Here is a 27,220-nt window from a genome sequence, read left to right as displayed (position 1 = left end):
TACAAGCTGGACTATTACTGATTTGGAGGAAGCAAACTAATAAAATGAGCTTTGCTGGAGCAAAATGGCACACAGTGAAGTCCTTGCGTCTCATGGCTTCCATTTGCTCAGATAAGAAAGGGGTAGGATAAAGAGAGTTTTATATCAGTGTTGTTAAATTTCAGAGTATGGTCCCCAGTCAACAGCATAGCATGGACTCCAGGAGGAAGGGCCCTGGCTGACAACTGAGACAGGAAAGGAGGTGAAGACAGAGGTGTAAGGCTGGTCAGCAGTTGTCGCAACACCCCTTCCTCACGTCCTCCCATTGTCCCCTATGGGGATTGATGACCTCTCATCATTTTAATGAGACCCATCCCCAGGTCAACCACTTTCTCTCCTCTCCATCCTTTGCCTCGTGACCTCTTCCTCCAGTCTGCTCCTCTCACTGCTTTGCTTTGCTTCAGGCCTCTCTCTGCCATTCACAGTACTAGGCATGAAAACAGGGTCCTTGGGCCGAAGAGATTGCCAGCATTTCCCAGTCCTAGAAGGTCTCCCATAAACCTACCAAAGGAAGATTTATAACTGCTTTAGCCCGAAGGCTGGATATTCGTCAGCTGTGGAAAGATATGTTAATCCCAGGTTTGGAATACTAATTTTTTATGTCAAAAATACTTTATGGTTTTATTCCATGAATGTCACTGACTGAGGGAGTCTGAGTAAAATCCCATTGGGGAAGATGGCTGCGACTCCACGGTTGGCAGGGGTTTGGGGATCTAACCTCTTGGCAATGCCTCTCTTCCTGTCCAGAACCTTCTCTTCAGCTCTTCTCCCTCTCCATGACAGCATTACCATCCATCACAGTCACCCAAGCCTGGGTGACTCCATATTTCCTTACCCCTTACTAGTCATCTCAAAGCTCTGGGCTTGTGAATCCAGCCCCTCTTATACTGACCTCTGTATTAAAGAGGCAAGCTGGGAAAAGACAACTAGTTTCATTTAGAGTCTGCCAGTGAGTGAGGGGCACTTGCATCAGACTGAAAAACAAAAGAAAAGAAGCCCTTTCCCCTCTGGCAGTAGGGGGCATGTGTGTCTGCCCATGTGAGACTTGCAGAGATTTGTAGGCAACCACCTATTCTGATGTGTCGGACAGCTGAGATCAGTGGAGCCAGTATTTCCTGCAATTTCTTCAGCCTCCTGATCTCCTAAAAACCAGCAGTAATTTTCCATGACGTTTGTTTCCCCATCTATTCCTACAGTTCTGTATATACCTACTTCCCAATGTTCCAGGAGACACCAAACTTTCTGTGAAAATCCAGATGGTAAACATTTTAGGCTTTGAGGGCCACGTGCAGTCTCTGTCACAAGTGCTCAACTCTGCCATTGTAGTGCAAAAGCAGTCCTGAACAATACATACACAGAGGAGTGTGACTGTGTTCCACTAAAACTTTATTTATAAAAACAAACAGTGGACTGAATTTGGTGCACAGATCCTAGTTTGCCGGCCTCTGCCATCTTCAATTTCTTTCTGCCTGAACTATTTATACAGTGGTTTCTGTTTGCCTAATGCAGTTCCCTAAATATCCATGAATACACTCCTTCCTTAGTGCCTTAATTCAAGCCGTCTTCATCTCTTATTAAATCTAGTTGACCCTGGCTTTGGTCACGTCATCTGGAATCTTCTTCTCCATCCATACCTCACTCATGCTGCTACAATTAATTCCCTGCCATTTTTATGTAAACTCCTTCAATGTCTCCCCACCCCTTTTAGTTTACCTTGTGTCAGTCAGGATCCCAATAGGAATCAGATGACAAGGTTTAGTTAGGATCATTCAAGATAGGCTCATTTACAAAGGTGGCCTGGATTAGGGGAGCCACAGGCACAGTGGAGTCATTTGGGATTTGTATCCATAGGGGTGTTTCCACCTTTAGGCCCGCGGGGACTGTGCAGGAGTGATCCTCAGAATGCAAAAAGAGAGTCGTTCAGAAAGACCAGGTTTGGAGTTTTTGTTTCCATGTTGATTTTTCTTAACTCTTCTCAGACTAGTACTTTTATAAAATGCAATCAAAATTTATTAGAAGAAAATATGATATTTGAAAACACATAAAGTACAAGCTCAATTTTTTGTTATTAGATTCAACAGATATAAAATATCCCTGTCAAATTGCTATGAAAGTTTATAAACTCTTACTCTCAATTTCTGTTATTACCTCATCATGGGGCCAAGACAACCCTGCAGAGAGGGAGCCAGAGGAATTAACTCCCAACCTTACTTTCCTCCCTCTCTCTCATTCCCTACCAACAACCTTCACTGGCCAAAACCAACCAGAAACCAGGCAGCAGGAGAGACTTTTCACACAACCCATGCCACCCAGTCTCCTAGGGCAGAGGATGGGGTGCAGAGGTGAAGGGTGGAGCTGGAGGAACAGAAAGCAACACAAGGAATCCCAGCTTGTGATGAACACTGGGTGTTATATGCAAGTGATGAATCACTAAATTCTACACCAGAAACCAATTTTACCATATATGTTAACTAACTAGAATTTAAATAGAAACTTAAAAGGAAAAAAAAAAAGAAAGAAAGAAAGAAATCCCAGCCCTGTCACAGAACTAGAATAAACAATCCCAAAATGTGTATGGAACCACAAAAAAACCCTGAATAGCCAAAGCAATCCCAAGGAAAAAGAACAAAGCTGGAGGCATTGTGCTTGGTGATTTCAAACTGTATTTCAAAGCTATAGTAATCAAAATAGTGTGGCATTGGCATAAAAACAGACACAATGCAACAAAATAGGGAGCCCAGAAATAAACCCACACACATATCATTAAATATCAACAAAGCAGCCAAAAATGTACAATGGGGAAAGAACAGTCTCTTCAATAAACGGTGTTGGGAAAACTGGACAGCCATATACAAAAGAATGAAACTAGACCACTGTCATACACCACACACAAAAATTAATTCAAAATGGATTAAAGACTTGAATGGGAGGTCCGAAATCATAAAACTCCTAGAAGAAAACATAGGCAGCAAGCTCCTTCACACCAGTCTTGGTGATGATTTTTTGGATTTGACATTAAAAGCAAAGGCGCCAAAAGCACAAATAACAAGTGGGACAACATCAACCTAGAAGGTTCTGCACAGCAAAGGAAACCATCGACAAAATGAAAAGGCATCATACTGAATGGGAGAAGATATCTGCAAGTCATAAATACGATAAGGAGTTCATATGCAAAATACCTAAACAACTCATACAACTCAATAGCAACAGAAAGAGAGAAAATCCAGTTTAAAAATGGGCAGAGGATCTGAACAGACATTCTTCTAAAGAAGACATATGAATATCCGACAGACACATGACAAGTTGCTCAACCTGACTAGTCATCAGGGAAATGCAAATTAAAACCACAATGTGATATTACCTCACACAAGCCAGAATGGCTACTATCAAAAGACAAGTGTCATGGAAAACCCCACTTCTCCCAGGCAGGCAGGAATTCCTAGTCTAAGGCAAAGCTATTTCTGAGTGCTTCATTCAACTACCAGAGTCAACAACAATAATAATATCTTCGGTCCATACGCCAAACTGCCAAAAGCTCTACCTTGATTCTTTTAGTGCTTACATCAATTCTGTGAAGTAGGTGTTACCACCCACTCTACAGGTGACAAAATGGTGATTTAAAAGCTTGAGTTGGAGGGCACTGTGGTAGGGTTCCCGGCCCTAAGGAAAGAAAAAAACAAACAAACCTCAAGGCAACCTGGCTGTAGGCATGCGTGACAACATCCCTCATGACCGAGTAACGTGAGATCACTTAATCAGACCGCATGTTTGTGTGTTACCATATATGGGAGACAAAGAAGTAAAAAATAGGTAGAAAACTACACCATGTGGCGTTCGGGGCTCAGTTCTCCAGGTACGAACCCAACTGAGCGGTGCTGGCAGGAATAAAGTTACTTCCTGGAAAGAAAAGCCTCAGTGTCAGAAAGAATCCTGCTACAGCATTTGGGTAGCCCAGTCATTAAGCATCCAACTCTTGATTTTGGCCCGGGTCGTGATCTCACAGTTCATGAGATCAAGCCCTGCACCGGGCTCTGTGCTGACAGTGTGGAGCCTGCTTGAGATTCTCTCTCTCTTTCTCTCTCTCTCTCTCCCTGCCCCCTCCCCCGCTCCCTGCACACTCCTTCTCTTCAAAATAAATAGATAAACGTTAAAAGAAGAAGAAAAGAAGCAGCAGCAGCAGCTTGAGTTGAATGCTGAGACACTGAATGGGAGGGCCAGTGAATGGGAGGGCCAAGACCCAAATCCAGGTCTGTGGTTCCAAGTCCTGCGTTCCACTGGGCTGTCCTTCGAGAAGATCTGAAGCCAGCTTGTGCCATGGCAGCACCAGAGAGCCTACCTTTCTGCAGCTTCTGCCCCACTGTTGGCCTGTAAGGCGCCCCAGATTGTACCTGAGCGATGCGATCGAAGGAGTTTTACCACATGCAAATATGGAAAGCTATAACTTAATTTAGGGTTGTTTGAAGCATGCTCTTCTCCAAGGAAGTTAATTTTAAAAATCAATATTGAGAGAGGGAAAAACTGCCCAGTATTTCACCATCCATCTTTCTCAACTGTCTTTTGTGATCTTTCTATCTATCTGTTGCAAAGTATTAACCTTCACTTTCTCCAGCATACGGACAAGCTATCTCCTTATCTAATTGGCAGTTAACCTAACTAGAGGGGTACCTGGGTGGCTCAGTCAGTTGAGTGAATTGACTTCAGCTCAGGTCATGATCTCAGGTCATGAGGCTCCTGAGGTTGAGCCTCACATCCGGCTTTCTGCTGTCAGGACAGAGCCCACTTTGGATCCTCTGTCCCCTTCTTCTCTCTGCCCCTTCCCCACTCATGCCCTGTCTCTCTCTCTCTCTCTCTCTCTCTCTCTCTCTTTCTCTCTCTCTCTCTTTCTCTCTTTGAAAACAAACAAACAAAAAAAAAACATTAAAAAAAAGAACCTAACTAGAGAGACTTGGTTTTCATTAATCCATCCAAAAAGGCTCATCTTATCCAAAGCATTTCTCTTGTTCCTTCCTTCCCTGAGATGATCCTTCCCTGACTGAAAGCTCCAAGTGTGGTCTTAGGGATGAATGGAAGACACTATTTTAAAATCAGACTGGAGTGGGGGCACCTAGGTGGCTCAGTAAGTTAAGTGTCCAACTCTTGATTTCAGCTCAATGTCACTGTTGATGAGTTCCAGCCCTGCATCAGGCTCTGTGCTGACAGTGCAGAGCCATCTTGGGATTCTTTCTCTCTCCCTCTCTCTCTCTGCCCCTCCTTCTCTCTATTTCTCTCTCAAAAATAAATAAATAAACATTTAAAAAAATGAGACTGGAGTTATCCAGTGCATGAAAACAATCAGAGAAGCTATTCTTAAATATTGGGTTACAAAAGCCACCTTCCTCAAAAAGAGTACTATTTCATGTCTTTGATAATTTTGTGCATAGGATTATTGTAGGATTATATGAGAAAAGTATCTAGGGCTGACTATAGCCCGATACCCTACTGGGCATGGCACATAGATTTATTACATTAATTAATTAATTAGCAATCTTCTCAGCCAACACAAATGATCTGTGCTCCTTGAGTAATTAATTACTCACCAATCTCCTACTCCTCTCTGTAATCAATCTCTAGGTCTTCAACACATATGAAGTATAAAACACAAACAGTACTTTGGAGTGTGATTCTTTTTGTTTTCAGCAACTTTATATGTGGTAATAGAGCAACAGAGAAAAAGACACTAAGACATTATTAGTTGTTATCACTGGAAGATGGATTTGGGCTAATTTTTATTATTTTTGTTTATCTCTGTTATCCAAATTTTCTACAAAAGTTAGGCATAAGAAAAAAGCACTAAAAATGTCTTTAATACCAAAAACATCTACTAAATCTGAAACCATGTTCCCCCTGGTGACTTAAGTCTCATTTCCCTCCCTCTACCCCAGTGGTCCCTAAGCTGCCACCCCAGCTCTATTATTACACCCATAGCTCACCCAGGGCAGGAATTTCAATTCCCTAGAAGAAGCTCCAGGAACAAGGGGAGGGGACTAAGGAGAGATTTCTCAAGTCATTGGTCCTAGCCTGAAAGGCATCAGCCTCTGAGTCAGAGGCCCCACCAGTGGAGAAACCACACACCCTCGTCTCTATCCTGGTCTTACCCCCCTGCTGCCTGATCCCAATAACTGGAGGCAGTCGAAAGGGCAGATCCCTCCCTTGGCCAACCCCACGTTTGTGGTTGAGATAGTCTTCAAAGGCCAAGTTTTCCTGGACTTCTCGCCAATAGTGGTTACTGCTCCCTCCAGCCTTGGCAATAAATTCCGCCCAGCTAATGCGAATCGAGAAGAAATCCCTTGGTGCTTAGAGGTTTATTCAGAATGCATGATCATAAACAGACCTGGGAGGCTCCAGTTCACCTTGCAAGAGATTTCAAAGAGACTTGACCTAAAGCCTCAGCTATTCCCAGAATCCCAGCCCATTGCTAAAAACGCAGAAACCGTCTTCACCAGCATGTTTGTCTACAACCAGGGAGAAAGTAATGGCTGGCTCTTCCCAGGACCTCTTGGGCATTGCAGAAGAAGGTCATGTGGGATGAATAGCCCCCAGCTCTCCCTGACTTGCACGCCTTGTGAGAATGGGCAGCCCACCAGGAGCCAAGCTGCGGCCACCTCAGGCCAGGACTCAGAGTACAGGGCAGAATAATCCCACCACTGACTGTTTTCACAAGCATGATGTGAACATAGCTTTTGTGGCTCTCCTCTCCCATTCTAGGACTGGGGCAGGGCTTGGTGGGGAGAGTGTTCCCAGGAGCATGGTCAATATATTGTCCAGACAGGACATTTTGGAATGAAAGGGGCACTGGCAAGATAACGGATGTTAAATAGGAATATTGCAGACAAACCAGATGTGTGGCTACCACAGAAAACATCTTCCACTCCTATTGCCCGGGCTCTGCTGAGGGAGTGGCACCCTGTTCTCTTTCTTCAGAACTTGTGCCACTGAGGAAAGTCTACTTTCCAAATCAACCAAGGCCTCATTCAGCAACCCCCTGGCATCCCACAAGAGAAGAGGGAACTATCACATGAACCACAAAAGTGTGGGCAGAGCCCTCTCTGTCTGGTTCACCACTGCATCCCCTGGGCCAAAATAGTGCTCGGCAGGTAGTAGATGCTCAGTAAATACTTGTTGGGTTAATTCACGAATAGCTGAGCAGTTTCTCAAGTCATCAGCAGAACTCCAGGAAACCAGAGAGACTTGGTAATCCCAGATAACACTGTTGCCTAAAGTAGGTAGCTGTTTAGGTTTGAACTCTGAACTGTTGTAAAAATCTAAGGTTTTGCATAGACTGCTATGAATTTCCTTTTGGTGGAGTTTATAAATAAATATAAAATGTACAAAGCTTTAAAATACCAGACTGGGGGTGCCTGGGTGGCTTAGTTGTTTAAGCCTCTGACTTCAGCTCAGGTCATGATCTCACAGTCCGTGAGTTCAAGCCTCGCATTGGACCCTCTGCTGTTAGCACAGAGCTTGGTTTGGATTTTCTGTCCCCCTTTCTCTCTGTTTCTCTCTCTCTCTCTCTCTCTCTCTCAAAAATAAGTAAACATTTAAAAAATGAAATGAATGAAATGAAATGAAATGAAATGAAATGAAATGAAAATAAATACCAGACTGAACTGAAACTAAGTTTCCACAAGTAAACCAATTGGAAACAAATGATTTTGAAGCCACTGCTGAACTTCAAACAAATGAACTACTTCCTGCAATATTTCCAATGTGAACTCATTCAAAATTTTACTGGCCAAATTTGGGACTGAATCAAGCAAATGCTCATCACACACATCAGAATTCCTCTAGCCCCATCCTCACTGTGCATAAGTTCCCTGAGAAGCAGGTGCCGTAAGAGAGTAAGATTTGCAAGAGGTTCAGTGGGGCAAAGGTCTGCAAAGTCTAAAGAAAAAGGAACAGAACAGGAGAAGCATGGAGGGCTTTCAGACCATGATGTAGGCAGGACACCTGGGAGAGGAAGCGGGGTAGGTAGGAGGGTCAGGGAAAGAGAATCTCTGATGACACAGTTCTAAGAAAGCTTCAGCCACGTTGATGGGGAATAACTTGGAGCCAGCTGCCAAGTAGAAGAGTCCCACATTCTACAGGAATGTGCCAGCATCACATCAGTCATTAACCAGGAGGAGGTATGGCCTCAGCACAAACATGGCGGCCGAGGAGAGGGCAACAACCCCTATGCCCCTGCTGAGGAATTCTAAGCATCACATGTTCAGGGCTCTCACACACACACCACTTGAAATAATACTCTCCCTGGAGTGACTTTGTGCAAATCCAAACAGGGTCTGGCGAAAATGCATCAGCCATCAATAGAACACTCACAGTAGGTAACAGGTAAGCTCCCGCCAGCAACTTTCGCTCCCAACTGCTGTAACTTTTCATTCTACCAGTCAAGATAAAATTGTCTCATAGAATCTCAATCAATGGCAAGCTTTTATTTAAAAAATAGAAATCTAATCTTTCATTTGAATATTTCTGAAGAATCAAACTCATCCTGGGCATATCACATAGTAGCTGTCCAGAGGCACTGAAAAAGGAGGCATTTGGTCACCATCACCCAGCAGTAAACTCTTTGCACAGTGTTAGGTTTTAACTTCTTCATGCTGCTCTTGGTCAATCAACGACTATGATTCGGGTTCAGAAGCCATCCGAGGAGAGCAAGGGTTGAGCCATCCTTAACTCATACCCAGATGGAACAACTTCCGCAGAATGGCTGGTCCTCCCCAATAACCCCTGTAAGAAATGACATACAGAAGATTATTTGTTTCAGAAAAGATGGGGGTGACTTCGGCAGCAGAATGTTGAAAGGGAAGGCAAGTTGCTCACACAGCTTGCTTCTCAGCACATAAAGCAAGACTTGTCCAGTGAGGTAGAAAGATCCCATGATCATGAGGGGACAACATACTTTGGATCCTGGCTTTGACACTGACTTGCTATGTGATCCTGGACATGCAGACGCAACTCAGCAAACCCGTATGAAGCCTCTGCTACATGCAAACTGCAATCCTTTCTACTCTCATTTGCTTGTAAATTAAGTATAGTTCAGGTTTCTCAATCACGGCCCTACTGACAATTTGGACCAGATATTTCTTTGTTGTGGGACTGACATGTGCATTTTAAGATGGTTAGCAGCATCTCTGGCCTCTCTATTCACTAGATACTCACAAGCATCCCCTCCAGTTGTGACAATCAAACATGTCTCCTGATATTGCCAAATGTCCCCTTGAAGACAAAATCACTGATATACATATCCTGACTTAACTATCTCTTAAGGGTTTGGACAAGTGAAATGAGATTGTCATTTTTTGACCCAAGAGAATCTTAGTTTTTATTACTCTATTTACTTATTGAATGCCTACTATGTAGCTTTTTATATGTCATCTCATTGATCTTCATCCTGTGATGTTAAGTTCATTTTGTAGATGAGAGTAGTTAAGCAACTTGCCCTACGACACACAGCTAGTAAATGGCAGAAGCAGGACTCAGGGCACAGGTCTGACTCCAAAGCTTTTGCTCTTAATCACTATGTTTTATTTTTCCTAGAACACACACACACACACACACACACACACACACACGGTGTCAGATGAAAAAGTACTTGACATGTGTAATTGATTTACTATTATTATTGTTGTTGTTGTTGTTGTTGTTGTTATTAATCCAGTAGCAAGAGAACACAGCTAAGGTTTCAGATCCTTCATAGGCTGCCATCACAAATCCCTAAGAAACAACACAGCAAAGCAGATCCCCTGTGTCATTTCTGCCTTGGGTCATGACGTCTCCTGTAGCTTGAAGGCTTCCTTGAGACAACCACCCTGCACAAGGCGGTGCAATATGCCAAAAGGCGTGTCTCTCTACCCTAGGCGATGACCTTACCTTAGCATCATGTTCCAATACAGGAAAGGCATCAGGTCGGCCTTCATGAGGTACATGGAAAGTCGCTCTTTGCTCTGGTCAAAGGGGAAGGTTTCCAGCGGCTGAGCATTGTAGTCAAACTCCGCAAGAATCACACGGTTGTAGCCAGTCACCAGTGGACACGAAGTGTAGCCATCATACTAAATTTGCATGTGAGACTGAGTTGGAAAGTGGCTCTTTATCTGGCATTATATAATACTTCAGAATTTATTATTTACTCTAAGTAATTACGGTTTTATGTTCTTGAATATTTTTGTACGGTGAAAAAATGGAAATTATATAACAAAAATATACTGAGGATAAAAATTAAAGTGCCCATATTAGAGACACCTATTAAGGAAGTGGCAGAATTGTGGGAAAACATTGCTTTCAGGCAGAATAAGAGATGATAATTCAGACAGTGGTTCTTACAAGGCATACAAACCTTCTTTGTTGGTGTTTGATTCTTCATAACCAGAGAAATTGTTCTGTCCAGTATTCCTGACTGGGCAGCTATAAGAGAAATGGAAAAGTCAGAAAAGTATAAGCATCTAGGTTTTCCAAGAAAACTAATTTGCAAATAAATGTAGACAAATTAAGAAGCCTCCATTCCCTATCCCTCTAGATTTTTTCATTGTTTTATTATGTTTAACTTTTTTAAAGTTTATTTATTTATTTTTGAAAGAGACAGACAGAGAGAGAGACAGAGAGACAGAATCCCAAGCAGGCTCCACACTGTCAGTGCGGACAAAGCCTGATGTGGAATTTGAACTCATTACCATGAGATCATGACCTGAGCCAGATGCTTAACCGATCCCTCTAAATTTTAACTAGAACATGACTCATCTTACCACTTGAAGTTCTCACTACCAGGAGGGGTTCTTCAATTCATCAAAAGCCTACACAGATGCCTCTCTAAGTTTGAAACTCAAGAGCCAGCTCTCTCCAAACAAGAAAACTGTTAGGGTGGCCCTATCCCAACCGCAGACCCCCTACTCCTAGGGGCCAATCGTTGTCAACTTGGTCTGTGTGTCCAGAATCCCCTAGACTTTCATATGTCCCTTTGTTCTTGTTCAGACAGCCTAGATTGCCCCAGGTATATTCAATTAGGTAACACAGTGAGCTTTCCTCTGTACTAGAGCGCCCTGGCTAAGGCTGGACCAAATATAGACAATTAGATAGGTAGACGGATGTTTTTGTTTTTGATGGTAAGAGTGGGAGACTACTATTTTTATTATGAAAATATTCAAACTCTTATCTTTCTTGTTTCATCTATCCCATCATAGATGCTACTTTTATTTTCTGGAGTATTTTCAGGGCAAACATCACAACAATTCACCCAGAAATATTTCTGTGTATATCTCCGATATATGAGGAACTTTTTAAATACAAACTCAATAGCAATTTTTAAATACAAACACAATTCAATATACCTGAATTATTAGCAATAATTCCTTAATACCATCTAATCCCAGTCTGTGCTCAATTTTGAATAATTAAGACTGCCCTTTTAAAAATACAAGCAGTTTGTGCCTCTCGAGGTGGAAAACTGGATTTGCTTTTGAGGAAAGATGGATTAGATTTATACTGTATAATACTCATTAAAGCAGTTGTTTTGCAATCCCCAAAATCAGGAGTCAACAAGCTTTTTCTGTAAAGGAAAATTTTACACCTTGTGGGCCAAGAGGCAAATATCAAAGATATTAAGTACCAAGAGAGAAAAAAAAAGTTTATTAACAAAATCCAAAATATAACAATAATTTTCTGTAATACAGGTCTACTAATAAGAAGAATGAAATTCTTTTTTCTGAACCTCAATGCTCCCTATCATAAATTGATTATAAATGTTAACCACTAGAAATCATTCCTAGCCAGTTGTACAAAAACAGGAAGCAGGTTGCATTTGGCCCACAGAGTGTAGTTTACTGATGCCCAAATCAAAAGAGCAATAATTTTTTTTCTCGAATGAGCAGTTTCAAAAAAATGAGGAGTAAATGATTCCGCTTTAAAAATATTAACTGGCTGTCCTCATTGTCTTAACATCTCTAAAGATCCTATTTCCCTTTTGGAAAACTTTGTTCCCCTTTGAGTGCCGTACAGAGTTTAGAATCTTAACTGAGAAGTTCCAAAGAGGTGCCTGCAGCAGGGCATCAAGATCAACGAAGAGGAGAGAAGATGTTGGGTGGGTACCAGTTGCCAAGAGGTTGGGACCCAGGAAGCAGTCACACTGTCCAGGTATGTGTATGAAAGGGTATGTGAATTGTTGTGCACTTTTTTCGTGTATTATAATCCCCTTTGGCTATGCCCAAACCTTCATTTAACTTTTGTTAATGTCACATCCTGGTCTTGGCTGTGCTGTGGGTAATTAAGGGAGAATCTTGGGAAAGAGAAAGAGGCATGAGCCACAGGAAGCTAGATTCAATGTAGCAAGATGGGGTGTCACCCACAGTAGCATAGTGGTCTGGAATGAGGTAAGACACCTGTCTGCGTAGCAAGAAAAGCCAAGGATGGATTAGTAGAACCGGTGAGAGCATTGCCAGGGATACTGAGAGGACCCAGGGAAGGGAATCTAGTGAAAAACGTAGATCTGCTTGGGGAACACTGGGACTTCTGTTATTTACTTCCTGAAATGTGAAATGACATTAAAAAAAAAAAAAAAAAAAGCATTCACTACAGCACTGTCTGAAATACAAATGGATTGGAAACAATGTAAATATAAATTAAGAGTAGACTCATTAAATAAATTCTGGAGCAACCATGCAAGAGAATACAGGCTGGAAAATAACAGGTAAAAACAATGGGGATGCTCTCTACATGGTCAGGGGGAACAAAGAAGCAGAGCAGATAGATGCAAGACAGGGCGGGGAGCAAGGTTTTTCACTTATAACTTTCCATTTAATCAAATTTAATATTATCTATTCAGAACGATGAATGACATGTGTTTGTTTGAAGTAGGCCACAGACTGGGTAATCTGGGCCTCATATGCATCCACAGGTATTTTCTTTAAAAAAAATTTTTTTAATGTTTATTTTTGAGAGAGAGAGACAGAGAGAGAGACAGAGCACGAGTGGGGGGAGGGGCAGAGGGAGAGGGAGACAGAATCCAAAGCAGGTTCCAGACTCTGAGCTGTCAGCACAGAGCCCGATGTGGGGCTCGAACTCACCAACCGTGAGATCATGATCTGAGCTGAGGTCAGACGCTTAATGGACTGAGCCACCCAGGTGCTCCCACAGGTATTCTCACCACATAAATTCAGCAGACTTACAAGAAGATAAAAGCAAATGGAAAGCATTGTCTCACAGTCTACCTATAGGTCACAAAGAGAAAAGATACCTTTACGGTGGAGAGAACTAACGGTCACTCCTTCACCCAGTGATGAAATCTAGCCTCACCAAGGACAAGACATGCTACCAAGAGGCTCCCAAGGTGATGCAGTGGGAGGCACACAGCCTCATGTACAGAGGGTCTTACCAAATGGATAACCTGAATCTAATTTTAAGAAAGCCACCAGGGGCGCCTGGGTGGCTCAGTCAGTTAAGCATCTGACTGCTGCTCAGGTCATTATCACATGGCTCTTGAGTTTGAGCCCCACATGGGGCTCTGTGCTGACAGCTCAGAGCCTGGAGCCTGCTTTGGATTCTGTGTCTCCCTCTCTCTCTGCCCCTCCCCTGTTCACAGCCTGTCTTTCTCTCTCTCTCTCTCTCTCAAAAATAAAGAAACTTAAAAAAAAAGGAAGAAAGAAAGAAGAAAACCAACAGAAAGGGGAACCAGAAAGGGGCATCTGAAAGGGGCACCTGGGTGGCTCAGTCAGTTAGGTGTCTGATTCCTGATTTCGGCTCAGGTCATGATCTCACAGTTCATGAGTTCAAGCCCCACACTGGGCTCTGTGCTGACAGCACAGAACCTGCTTCAAATTCTGTCTCTCTCCCTTTCTTTCTCTGCCCCTCCTGCTCTCTCTCTCTCCCTCTCAAAATGCATAAAAAATAAACTTTAAAGAAAAAAGAAAGAAAGAAAACCACCAGACAACTCTAAATTATGTATGTTCTACAAGACAACCAACCTGGTCTCCAAAAATGCCAATGTCATGAAAGTAAAAAAAATGTCCGAGGGCCTGTTCCAGATTAAAGGAAACCAAAAAGACATGACATCCAGTGCAGTGTATGGCCCTTAACTGACTCATGGATTTAAGGGAGAGTAGGGGTGGGGGTAATAAAGGAGAACTGGAGAAATCTGAACTGGATTGTATATGAGATGATTATATATCAGATAATACAGTGTTCAATTCCTTGGACATGATAATGGCCTTGTGGATATGGAGGAGAAAGTCCTTTTTCTTAAGAAATACAGTAGTATTTGGGGGCGAGGTATTATTGTCAAAAATTGCTTTCAGGGGGCACCTGTGTGGCTCAGTCGTTGAGCATCCCACTTTGGCTCAGGTCATGATCACATGGCTCATGAGTTCAAGCCCCACGTCGGGCTCTGTGCTGACAGCTCAGAACCTGGAGCTTGCTTCAGATTCTGTGCCTCCTTCTCTCTCTGCCCCTCCCCTGCTCACACTCTGTCTCCCTCTCTCTCTCTCAAAAATAAATAAACATTAAAAAAAATTTTTTTAACTTGCTTTCAAATGACTCAGCAAAAAATGTACATAGAGTAATAAAGCAAATACTACAAAAGATAATAATTGGTTAATATCTGAGGGGTCTATGAAATTCATTGTGCTTTCTTCCAAATTTGTCATAGGTTTGAGATTTTTAAAATAAAAAATTGCGAGGAAATTATTTTTAATAATGAAAAAGATATTCAGCGGGTTTCCTAGAAAGGAAATAGGTTGAAATAGTGACAGTAACACAACATGTTCTGCAGGTATGCAATTCCCACAAAAACACTACCATCCCCACCAACAGGGATGTCTGTGTTTTATAGCATGTGGAGAAGACCATTCCTATCTACAGAGGACAGCATCTAAAAGGCAATTCTCCTCATCACTGCTAGTGCAGAACATGGAGGTAAAGAATTTTGTTTTCCAGGCTGAGGCCTCAATCGTGTACCAATCAGGGCATGCTCCACTGTATTTGTCCTAACAGAACAATTTTCTGGTCTGCAAGCTTTCATTGACTTGCATGTGTTTTCTGTGGAAACAAACGCTTCCCTAGCTTTATGGTGTTTCAAGCAGAAGGAAAAATAGCCAACCCGCCTAGGGTCACAGACCAAAAAAAGGCCAAGGATACGAGTATGGCAGTATGAGAAGCAAAAGAATTGCAGAGCTGGAAGAGTGGTACCCTCTCTCTAATGCCCCCTCCTCTGTAAACAACCACCCTGACCTACAAAGGGCAGAGGAGGTGATGCTACTCTTTATTCTTCATATGACACCACGTTCATCAACAGCTAGCCTGTGTGTCAGGGAGGTTGAAGTCATTTTGAGGCCACAAAAGTTTCCTTATGAATGGAATGCTGTTTGTGCCAGGCTTTGGTTTTTGTTATGATGGTGCCTTAGGGTGACATCATTCTGAGAGAGTCGGAACATAGCTCATTCGTTCTCTTACCTACTGCAGCAGCGGTCTTTGATGTGGGAAGGTTAGTGCAGTCCCCAATCCCAAACACATTTGGGTATTTCTTGTGCTGCAGAGTTTCTTTATCCACATCCACCCAACCAGCAGCGTCAGCCACGGGACTTGTCTTGAGGACATCTGGCGGGCTCATTGGTGGGGTCACGTGAAGCATTTCATACTACAAAAAAAGGAAAGCATCCAAACTTCTGTTTATTGTAGTATTTCTACAGCCCCACAGCTGTCCCCTGATCTCCCTTACCCATACACCATACTATGGCTGCATGGCACACTGTACACTCAGTGGCTGTCCTAATACACACCCCCTCCGAGGTTTTCCATGCTTCCATGCAGTGTGGTGATAAAACTAACCACTCGCTCAGTTGATGTTGTTTCTCCATACAGAGTCAACATGATCCTTTTGACCAGAGGTGTGGGGAAATCAGAAGCACTGGAATGAACCTCACTCACATTCTGAAAGAACCCACTGATGTTTCTATTATTACTAAAACAAAGGAAGTGGTGTTTCTCGGTTGCTCTCTGCCTGACCCTCAGCTGACTACTTGTAAAGTCCGTTACTTCCGTTTTATTCCGCAAAGTGGTGCTCAGAGTCGCTGAAACCCACAAAGGTCATGTTCGGGGCTGGTAAGTGAGCACCATTTTCAAACATGGATCAACTCTCAAAACACATAAAGGAAACCATTGGAGCACCAACTTAAGATGACATAAAAGGGAGGGCCTGGGTGGCTCGGTCAGTTGAGCATCCAACTTCGGCTCAGGTCATGATTGCATGGTTTGTGAGTTCGAGCTGTACATGAGACTCTGTGCTGACAGCTCGGAGCCTGGAGCCCGCTTTGGATTCTGTGACTTCCTCTCTCTCTGCCCCTCCCCTCCTCCTCATGCTCTACCTGTCTCTCTCTCTCTCTAAAAAATAAATAATAAACATTTAAAAAATTTTTAATAAAAAAAAATATGACATAAAGGGTGGTGAGAATATCGGCTAGCATTTTGGAGGAGAGAGTGATCTGATTCAGTAATAGGTTTACTGAACAGTCTAGGGGGGCAGGATGGTTTGTCTGTTTGTGTATTTTTCCCAGAAAACTTGTATCAACGTTACCCTTGGTAGCAGTGCACTAACCCACCCTGATCAATTTGGATGGCTCATTTAATGTGTTGTTTATGTAGTACTTATTTGCTTATGTAATATTTTTGTGGTTTATCCTTCCTATTCTTTTTATTATTGTTCGCAAACTCCATCTAGCAATTTCAAACTGATTTAAGAGCTCCAAAACATTTCACTAAGGAGAAAACTTTAGTGTCTTAAGACAATCCCCACCTTGTGGCAGTCCATAGCCCCTGGTTTCTCTGAGGAGGCCCAGCCCTTGTCAGGGCTGGTCAGTTCTCGACAGCAGAGGGAGGTAAGGAGGTGACTTGTATGTATTCCTCCTCCCAAACAATTATAAGCTTAATTAACCTTAAAGTAAAGGAGAGCTGTCAATAGGCTCTGCTCCTCTGCAAGGTCATCTTGGGTTCCTTAAGGGGATGGGTTCCTGAGGCTGGCTGTGCTAATGAACATGGAGACTGAGCACATGTCTGCAGGATAATGTATGGAATCCAACAGCCATCAGCCACCAAATTATGAAGGCTATGTCTGTTTTTCTATAGTTAAGTAGAACCACTTTTTTTTTAGCTGAGGGCTAAGTCTTACCAGAGTCATATCTACCTACTGGCATTAATGTGCTTAAATTTCACAAGCACACATGAATTCCACACATCTTTGCTAGAAGAAAAGTTAAATATTTCCACACGATCATCATAAAGGCATGAAGTTTTACTCAAACTAATATCCTACAAAAGATATACTAGGGTCTGCTTTATAGATTTATTAAAAAATAACATTGGCATTTAGTTGTAACTTGCTCTTTATCCACTATTTCCACAATAATCTGTGTGTGACAGATAACTTGGTTCTCCTTCATTAACATAAATAATCTATTCAGGGTAGTGGTTTTCAAACTTTAATGTTTATAAGCAGCATTTGGGAGACCTGTGGGAAATGCAGATCCTTGGGCCCCACCACCCCACGATCCCAATCCAGTAGGTCTGGGTGAGGCATAGGAATCTGCACTTGAACAAAATCTCCTAGAGATTCTGACACATGAAACCTGTAGGTGACAGTCTTAGAAGCTCTGGCTTGAAGGAACAGGTCCATTTACAAGGAAAAACAGAATGTTATTATATGGTAAGTCACTTTACCTTCCATTTGTTTACCTATAAAGAAATACATTACAGGGGTCCCTGGGTAGCTCAGTCATTAAGCATCTAACTCTTAATCTCAGCATCTCAGCTCAGGTCATGATCTCACAGTTCATGAGTTCCAGCCGTGCATCAGGCTCCACTCTGAGCCTGCTGGGGATCCGCTCTCTCCCTTTCTTTCTGCCCCTCCCCTGCTCATGCTCTCTCTCAGGCTCTCGCTCTCTCTCTCTCTCTCTCTCTCTTTCAAAATAAATAAAAAAAAAAAAAAGAAAAGAAATACATCACAGTTGACCATTGAACACTGCGGGGGTTAGGCTATAGGCTTTCTTTTTCTTTTCTTTTCTTTTTTTTTTAATTCCTTACAGTAGTAGTTCTCAATCCTGATTGTACATGAGAATTATTAGAGGAACTTTTGAAACGCCCAATCATCAGTCCACACCCCCAAACTAATTAATCAAAATCTGGGGGTTAGACCCAGACATCAGAGCGTTTAAAAGCTCCCCAGGTGATTCCAATGTGCAGCCAGGGCTGAGAGCCGCTACTTTAACGCCTTTTGGTAGATTTTTTGAAATTCATATTTTAAGAGTGGAATTGGGTCTGGAAAGAAATTCTGACCTGACATCCTATCATTTAAAGCAGACACAAATATCTCTTTTCTTTATAAACCTTTTAGAAGAACAATAACCATTTACATATCCAAGTTTCTATCTGCAACTTCAACAATCCACAGCACAGCTGAGAACCAAAGTGAAAAAGACCAAATAACAAAATGAAGTTCATGCACTCAAGCCCATATAGTTTGCTCAGAAAAGTATGTTGTAGGCCCTCACTTGTAGCCCACTCGCTGTTACTTTACATAAAATCAAACAAGTTTGGCTATCTCATTTTCCAGCCAATAAAGAATTAACAGCAGCAGCTTAAAGGAGCTGAAGTGGGAGGGACCTTCTAACGTCACTCACGACTGCCTGACAGCCAAGAAAGAAGAAAACTGGAAAGCCACAAAAAGGACACATACAAAATAAAATAGCAAAGTACTTTGAGACCCTTTTATAAAGTGATAACTAGCCCTAGGAGGCTCTAGGAGCATAACTTTATAAAAGCTATTCAAAATAATGACCCTGAGCTGGGGCAAGTACATACTAGGTGAGCCTAGGACACCCTGTGACACCAGAAAGCAAGAACGTGCTCAAAATATGATGGCGACATGTCACAAGGACATAGCCATCTTGAAAGGACTCCTACTGGCCAAACCTGGGACAGTTTGAGTGCCAAAAGGACAGTAATGAGTTAAGGACAGTAATGAATTACAAACCATTGGAGGCAAAAAAAAGAATTCATGAATTTATACCTGTAACTAATGAACTGAGAGAAAGGAGGGCTTTTGCAGACAGAATGCCAACAGCTTACTGTTAAAGGTGGACAGAACGCTTGATTGGAAAAATCATCATTTTGCAACCACCATAATAAAGACTGGACTAGGCAAAAATCATCAGTGGATGATAAATCCAGTGGGAAACCTAATGAGGAGGGAGTAGGGTATTTGCTTGGTCTTAAAGTGTCTCCCCACCCCCCAAGACTTATTAGTAGCAAAGGAGGAAAAGAATAACAATATACAGTGGAGAAATTGGGCCATCTTTTGACTGGTGATCAAAATAAATATCACTAATGAGGGGCAGGTGACCATCATGTGCTTTCAAATGTGATACACTAGAAAGACACGACATTGCTTAAACAGCATTTCAGTCTAAAAATGTAGAGCCTGAGGGGCACCTGGTAGCTCAGTCAATTAAGCATCCGACTCTTGGTTTCAGCTCAGGTCATGATCTTGCAATTCGTGAGTTCGAGCCCCACATCAGGCTCTCTGCTGTCAGCACAGAACCCGCTTCGGATCCTCTGTCCCCCTCTCTCTCTGCCCCCTCCCACTTGCTCTCTTAAAGCAAAAATAAATAAATAAACTTAAAATGCAGAGCCTGAAACTGATCACAAGAAAATATAAACAAACCCCAACTGAGGAACATGCTATTAAAAAATAAAAGCGGAGAGGGGGGCTGTATTATTCCAAAATATCCACCAGAAAAGGCTATGGAAATGTCCCAGATCAAAGGATGTTCAAGAGACATCACAAATAAATGCAATACCTGCCTGTTGACTGGGTTCTGCCCTGGAGCATGCTATAAGTGCTATTGGGTCAATCAACAAAACAAATACAAATGGTAGATTAAAATATTGTATCCATGCTAAATTACCGAACTGATAACTGTGCTATGGTTATGCAAGAGAAGAGGGATCTCTCAACAGATTTACGGCAAAGAATTCAGGTAAATGGCCATGATGTATGATATATATAACTTACCTTTAGATGCTTTGGGAATATTATATCATGTCACATCATACTACATTACATTATATGTGGAGAGAGAGAGAGATCAAATGATAAAGCCAATTGGGTAAAACGAAAATAAATGAATCTAGGTAAAGGCTACACAGTATCCAGTTTCCTTCGTACTGTTTGCATTTTTTGCAGCTTCTCTAAGTTTAAGATTATTTGCAAATAAAAGTTTAAATTATGACTTTGAATCATCAGTAACACCTTAAATGATAGTCAATACATACCATTTAAGAAAGGAAAGATGTGTGCAATACATTTTAGAAAAAGCCTGCACTAAAAAGCCTAAAACATGAAGTTTTGATGTTTAGAAGATTAGTTGTTGGTTCACTTCAAAATTCCTTTTTTATGGAACCCTTCATTCCTCTAAAATTGCTGAATGAATAAAATGTCACTATGCGCTGTTTTCTCGTCGCTAACGGCTCTTGCCAGAGTGATATAAACAAACGATTCTCCCATGTATGCTTCTCCAGATGCCTTTACATCTTGTTCTTAATCCTCATAAGCCTCTACAAAAGTACTATTCCTGCTACACAGCAGAAGAAGAAGAAACACACAGGATCCAAGCCCATGTACAGAGGCTCAATCTTCCCAAGTTAGGGTATGGCTCCAAAACACCTTTCAAGGATTTTGAAGTGCTTCCTTTTGTGCACCAGTGAAAGATGCTTTTTTTTCTTTTTAAGTTTATTTATTTTTGAGACAGAGAGAGACAGCGCATGAATGGGGGAGGGGGCAGAGAGAGAGGGAGACACAGAATCGGAAGCAGGCTCCAGGCTCTGAGCCATCAGCCCAGAGCCCGACGCGGGGCTTGAACTCACGGACCACGAGATCGTGACCTGAGCTGAAGTCGGACGCTTAACCGACTGAGCCGCCCAGGCGCCCCACCAGTGAAAGATGTTTAAAGACATCCTCTTCCACAGGGGAAAGACACCCGTGTCACCTGTAAACTACCCACAAACAGGGCTGTTTCTCACACAGCATAAATAGAGAAATCACCAAATCCTCCATTTAAGGAAGCCCTTCCTGAATTCTAGGCAGACCTGAAGTCATCAAATATTTTTGGCTGCTTCAAGTGACTCAGTAGAAGAAAAGTGGAGATAAAAATAGGATATAAATTCACTTGAAACCAGGAGATAAACCCTCCTCAGCTCCCATGCATGCAGCCCCCCTCTTTCTCTTCCCATCCATTCTAGTCCACCTTCTCTCCTATTACTGCCCTAATATGCTCATTGGAACCAGCCTCCCCCAGCATGCAGAGGGCAACAGGGAGGAGGGAGCCACAGTGTTGTCGGCATCTAGGGCAGTGTTTCACCGACAGCTGGACCTCACCACTCACTGAAATCACTTGGGTCTCTCCAGGTTTGTCCAGATTCTCAAAAACGGCCTCTTGTCTATCGGCTCGGACTTCGATGAGGTTTTGCTTGTAGTTAACAGTGAGGTCCCTCTCCTGGATGATCTCCTGCAGGGCAGCAGCGTACTTCTTAACCCCAAAAATTGCTCCGAGGGAAGTGTTGAAGATGATATTGGCCTTGGATCGCTTCCCCGTCTGGGAAAAAAGGAAAGAACAGAAACAGCCGACACCAAAGCATTACTTCAGCCACTTCGTTTTTTAACTTACACAAGAATTAAAACCCTTACAAGAGAGCTCACCAGCTTTCTCTATCACTAGGCACTGGTGAGGCGAGGCCTCCTTCTTACTTTCTGCCAGTGACACAGCAACTAAGGGCACATTTGAGTTGGGGGGGTTAAGAGGGCACTGCTTATTTGCAGGCCAGAGATGAAGGTCAAGTCCAGGGAAAGATGGGCTGAACTATTTATTCATATACTCATTTGTTCATTCACTCAATAAATACTTAATGAGGTCCTAGAGCTGGTCAGGCACTGTTCTAGGTGCTGCAGGAACAGTAGTGAACAAAGTTCCCGTCCCACTGGCTCATACACACTAGAATTCTTCGTATGTTTCAGAGGCTAATATTCTCCCAGATGCCTAAGATCTTATGGCGCCTGAAAGAGAAACTTCCTCTCAGCTGTCCAAGACTTAGAAGAAAAGAGTTTTGCAGAGACAATTCCAGGAAGGAAGAAACAACTCGTCTCCTCCCCTTTTCCTTTGTTCAGTTCCTTTTCAGATTTGCTCAGCTGAATCATACTATTTGAAAGAAGTGAGGTGGGTGAAAACCTCCAAAGGCTGTGCCATCCAGGAATTCTCTTAAATCAGAAGCCATTTCTTAGAAATAGAAAAGATGAGAAAGAATGAAATATGGCCTTTTGTAGCAACGTGGATGGAACTGGAGAGTGTGATGCTAAGTGAAATAAGTTGTACAGAGAAAGACAGATACCATATGTTTTCACTCCTATGTGGATCCTTAGAAACTTAACAGAAGACCATGGGGGAGGGGAAGGAAAAAAAAAGGCTAGAAAGGGAGGGAGCCAAAACATAAGAGACTCTTAAAAACTGAGAACAAACTGAAGGTTTACGGGGCGTGGGAGGGAGGGGAGGGTGGGTGAGGGGTATTGAGGAGGGCACCTGTTGGGATGAGCACTGGGTGTTGTATGGAAACCAGTTTGACAATAAATTTCATATTTAAAAAAAATAAAAAATAAAAAAATTTAAAAAAAGAAAGAGAAATGATGAGTCCGACTGTTGCTTAATTCCCCAGGGGAGTTGGCACAGGTTTGCATAACTCAGATGAAGGCTTCCCAGTGTGGTTCCAAGCACACATCCAAAGGTTCTTTGGTCCCACCTGCCCCTTCCCTTCTCTCCCCTTCTCTCACCTGTCCCTTTACAGAACCACAGACTGCTTTGAATCCTGACACTGCCTCAAGTCAGACCACGCTGTGGTAAACCACATGTGACATGTCACACAAGGGCCGGAGGGTGAGAGCAGCTTCCCGGAGCTTCATGCCAGGTATACTCAAGCTGTGGACACTGGCTCTGACATGTATCTTTGAGGAATGCTGGAAGTGTCCCCACCCAAATACCTCTTTCCACTAAGGTTTGAAGTTCTAGGTCAACATTTTTTTTTTGTCTTTAGAATTGGCATTTGCCTACTGTATTCTCAATGATATTTATTAAGAACCTGAAAATATACATAACCTTGAACTTAAGCGGGAGCAATTGAGGATACTGTATGTGTAAGAACAAACAATGTACAACAAATTGTCCAACTTTATGGAAATATTTAAACAATGTCTAACACGGCTCCCCAGTAGATTTCTATATACACATTAGAAAGTATGTTACAAAGACTATTTAATAACAATGAGTACATCTAAATTTGCATGGTATGATTGTAACCATGTTAAAAAATGTACAGGAAAAAAAATAGAAGGATGTGTCAAATTGATAACAGCAGCTATATCAGAGTAATTGGATTATAGGGACTTCCTTTTTTTCTAGTTTATAAGCCACCAATTATATAATTTTGTACATATGTAATAAAAATTGAGAAATCAAAAAGGTATTGTGACAAGGACAAAATGGAATTCTGGCATCTCTTTATTAGCACCGTCTGCCCTCCTTGTCTCTGTCCCTGGACAGGAAGCATACCTTCCTGAAATAGGCTTCTGACAAATACATGATCTTCTGGGGGGCCCCAGCACACTTTACAGGGGTATTCGGGAAGGTGAAGATGGCATTGCCCTCCTTGAAGTCCTGCAAAGCTTTCCATGTCTTCTCTACTGTCTTCACCGAATAATTGGACCCAATTTTGGGATGCTCAAAACCTTCAGGTAAGCCTTTAATCTGCAAGAAAGCACAGCAAGAAACTAGTGTTTTAACAAAAGTGCAAATTCACAGGAGTGTAAATTTTTTGACCAAAGTGCAAAAACTCTTGTTTAGAGCCTTTGTTCTCTGCCATTTCTATAACCTCTCAAGTATTTCTGTCCAATTATTATCCCCCAGTATTCACACACACATTAGAGCAGGCAGGTAGGTGGGTGAGGGATCTGCTAAGACCAGGGCTGTGGGGCCTGAAGTCAACTGTCAACCCGCAGAATGGGCCCAGCCCCAGGGAACCCCTTCGCCTCCCTGGCCTTGAGACCATGATTTGGACAGACCTCTTCCCACCATCACAGGGAGGATAAGAAGCCAGCCATACTTCCCTTTTGGAGAACGAGCTGCCATCCTGGGAAGAAGAAGAATGACAGACAGAACCAAGACCCATACTGTCAATAATCGCAAACGTCAACTACCCATTATCGAAGGTTGTACCATATCAGACTCTTGGCAAAGGCAGTAAGGGCAGGTAATTAAAAACATGGACTTGGGAACCCCACAGATCTGGCTTGAGTCCCAGCTTTTCTACTTACAAGTGTTATGACCCTGGGTAAATTACCTAATATCCCTGAGCCAGTGGGGTTTCAAAGTATGGTACCCGGGAACTTCCTAGAAATGCAAATTATCAGGCCCCACCCAGACCTACTGACTCAGAAACTCAGGGGCAAGCCCAGAAATCTGTTTTAACAGGATCTCTGGGTGGTTCTAATGTACACCAAGAAGTTTATGTTCCTCACCTATAAAATGGGGATAAAAGTAACTGCTTCGGAGGGTTGTTGGCAGAAGCATGTGAAACCATGCATGGAAAGCGCTTGGGAAAATAACACCCATGCAGTAAGTGCTCCATAACTGTTAGTGTATTCCTGCCAGGAAGATTACCTGGGTGCTTGTCCTAAATGTTAGGACGTTGATAGAGGACAATGAAGATGGAATAGATTGAGTTGAGACTCAGGCACCAGTTCTTCCAGCAAGAGCAGAGAACTGTCAAACAACAGTCATCAAGATGCACTGGTCCTTCAGAACCCTGCCAGGCTGCTCTCCAGGCCATAGGGCCACCACTCGACACACATCCCTCAGCTCTCAAGGAAACAGAGGGCTATGGTCTCCTCCTCGGTGTAAAAAGCAACCATTTCTCTGATCATATCTCCTGCTGCAGTTTAAGTAGTTATAATATCAGCAGTCTCAACAATCATCATCATTATGATTATCATTATTATTATAGAATCACCTTGTATTTTAATGTTTCTGAAGTTTCACCCCATGCTAACAGTGGATATTCGCTGCATGCCTCTGAGGCAGGTAGGAAAACAGTACTGGCTCCTAGACACAGACGAGGAAACTGAGGAGAGCAAGGTTGAGAGACCCACCTAGAATCTTACAGAACCAGATGCCGAGGCTCCTGACCACTGCCTAGGGTTCTTCTCACACGACCTCCATACTTCCTGGTTCCCAAAGCAAAACGCACTATCCAAGAGACAAACAAACAGCTGATCTTTTATCTCCCTCATCACTTTTCTCTAGTTTGAAGACATTGTTGTCAAGGAAAAAGGTGCCACAAAGTGGTAACCAGGTTTATTTTAGGGAGACTGGTCACAAAGGGCCGTTTATGACTCCTCATCCAATTCAAGTTGCTTCCCTGGGAACTCGGGAGCAGAGAGGGGCAGGGAGAGTCACAGAAAGAGAGGAGACCTCACTCCCCCTTTGGCCGAGCTGGCCAGGGAGCAGGACCTCACACTGCAGGGACTCCATGGAGCTTGGGAGGGGAAGAGGCAACTCAGTCCTACACAGCAAGGTAGTTTTCCTGTGAGTGTGAAAAAGCCTGCTGTTTTGCAAGAACTGCCATTAGGGATGGACATACTAAACTCAGATTGAAGCTTAAAGCTAAAATATATCATTATCACTGACAGAATCTTAGAGATGATTTTTCAAAAACCATAAAAAGACCACTGAGAAGAAAAAAAAAACAAAACAAAACTAAGAGGATCCCTTAGAAATGTTTCTTGTCAAAACGAACACAAAGCAACTAAATACAGCATTTGATCTTAGCATAAGTAGGCCAGTGTAACACAGAAGTAGTTTAAAACGGTACCTTCTCAGGTGCCTGGGTAGCTCAATCCATTAAGCGTCGGACTCTTGATTTCAGCTCAGGTCATCATCTCACAGTTCTTGAGTTCAAGACCTGTGGTGGGCTCCACACTGTCAGGGCAGAGCTTGCTTGGGATTCTCTCTCCCTCTCTCCCTGTCCCTCTGCCCCTCCCCTGTGTTCTCTCTCTCTCTCTCTCTCTCAAAAGTAAATAAATAAATCTTAAAATAGTACCTTCTCATAGTCCAGCTGGATTCCAAGAGCAATAATAAGATATTTGTAGGAGATCTGCAACACAAAACAGTAACATTTTAGACCAGGATCCCAGGAGCGGCAGCCCTCAGCCCCACCCCTGTATGGCCACCATCATCTTTCCATTTTTTAATGTGTATGCCTTGAGGCTGTGGGTGATGGGCAGGGCACAGGGAGGGAGGCACACTCCAGTTTGCCATCATGTCTGCCATTCTCTGTCACCTCACACCTCACTGTTTCGCAGGTACTGTATTGTATAACCACCCCCCCAAGGGCTTGAGACTCCTGTATTTTTACATAGTGGACAGCGATACAAAGAAGTCACAATTATTTGTATGGTGCCTGTGTTAACACTTTCTCATGCTGAGGGGTGGGAGAATCACTTCCTCATCTTAAAAGACAATCAACTTTCTTTAAAATCTATGGAGTGATGTGTGAATCCCAAGCAAATCTGACCTGTCATGTGGATTGGACCAACATTGTGAGAAACTGCTCTTTTGAGGGCCATGGAAAAAAATGTGATATAATGTACCTGATCTTACTTAATGATCTATTTATAACCTAAAAGCTCCCTCTTTAAACATGGGTATCGTGATCACTCATGCCAAGGGCAAAGTATCCATATTTATCATGATGGAAATGTGAGTTTAAGATCAGAAGGAAGACAAGTTGAGGCCAGAAGAGTGTAAGCAAAAAGGATATAAAGAAACAGAACTTGCAGGGGCAGCTGGGTGGCTCAGTTGGTTAAGTATCCAACTCTTGATTTTGGCTCAGGTCATGATCTTTTGGTTCGTGAGATCGAGCCCTACCTCCAGCTCTGTGCTGACAACACAGAACTTGCTTGGAATTCTCTCTCTCCTTTTCTCTCTGTCTCTGTCTCTCAAAATAAATAAATAAACATAAAAGAAAAAGAAAGAAAGAAAGAAAGAAAGAAAGAAAGAAAGAAAGAAAGAAA

The 27,220-nt window shown here is 42.6% G+C and overlaps 1 protein-coding gene across 2 annotated transcripts in view; it reads right to left on the bottom strand.

Moving 5' to 3' along the window:
• Positions 1-5,179: 5,179 nt before the first annotated feature.
• The window catches only part of SQOR (sulfide quinone oxidoreductase), a 51,842-nt gene continuing 29,801 nt past the window's right edge, over positions 5,180-27,220 (bottom strand). For both annotated transcript variants that reach the window (XM_049613578.1, XM_049613579.1), the window contains exons 4-10: positions 26,248-26,301; positions 23,703-23,897; positions 21,492-21,701; positions 15,511-15,694; positions 10,412-10,479; positions 9,949-10,127; positions 5,180-8,805 (exon numbers count right to left, since the gene is read on the bottom strand). In XM_049613578.1, coding sequence (XP_049469535.1) covers positions 8,748-8,805; positions 9,949-10,127; positions 10,412-10,479; positions 15,511-15,694; positions 21,492-21,701; positions 23,703-23,897; positions 26,248-26,301 — 948 coding nt within the window. In that variant the 3' untranslated portion in view covers positions 5,180-8,747. The remainder of the gene's footprint in view (positions 8,806-9,948; positions 10,128-10,411; positions 10,480-15,510; positions 15,695-21,491; positions 21,702-23,702; positions 23,898-26,247; positions 26,302-27,220) is intronic.

Source organism: Panthera uncia (assembly GCF_023721935.1).
Source record: "Panthera uncia isolate 11264 chromosome B3 unlocalized genomic scaffold, Puncia_PCG_1.0 HiC_scaffold_1, whole genome shotgun sequence".
In the NCBI taxonomy this organism is placed as follows: Eukaryota; Metazoa; Chordata; class Mammalia; order Carnivora; family Felidae; genus Panthera; species Panthera uncia.
The sequence above is the reverse complement of the archived record's forward strand: the minus strand, read 5'-3'. Positions and strand labels throughout refer to the sequence as shown.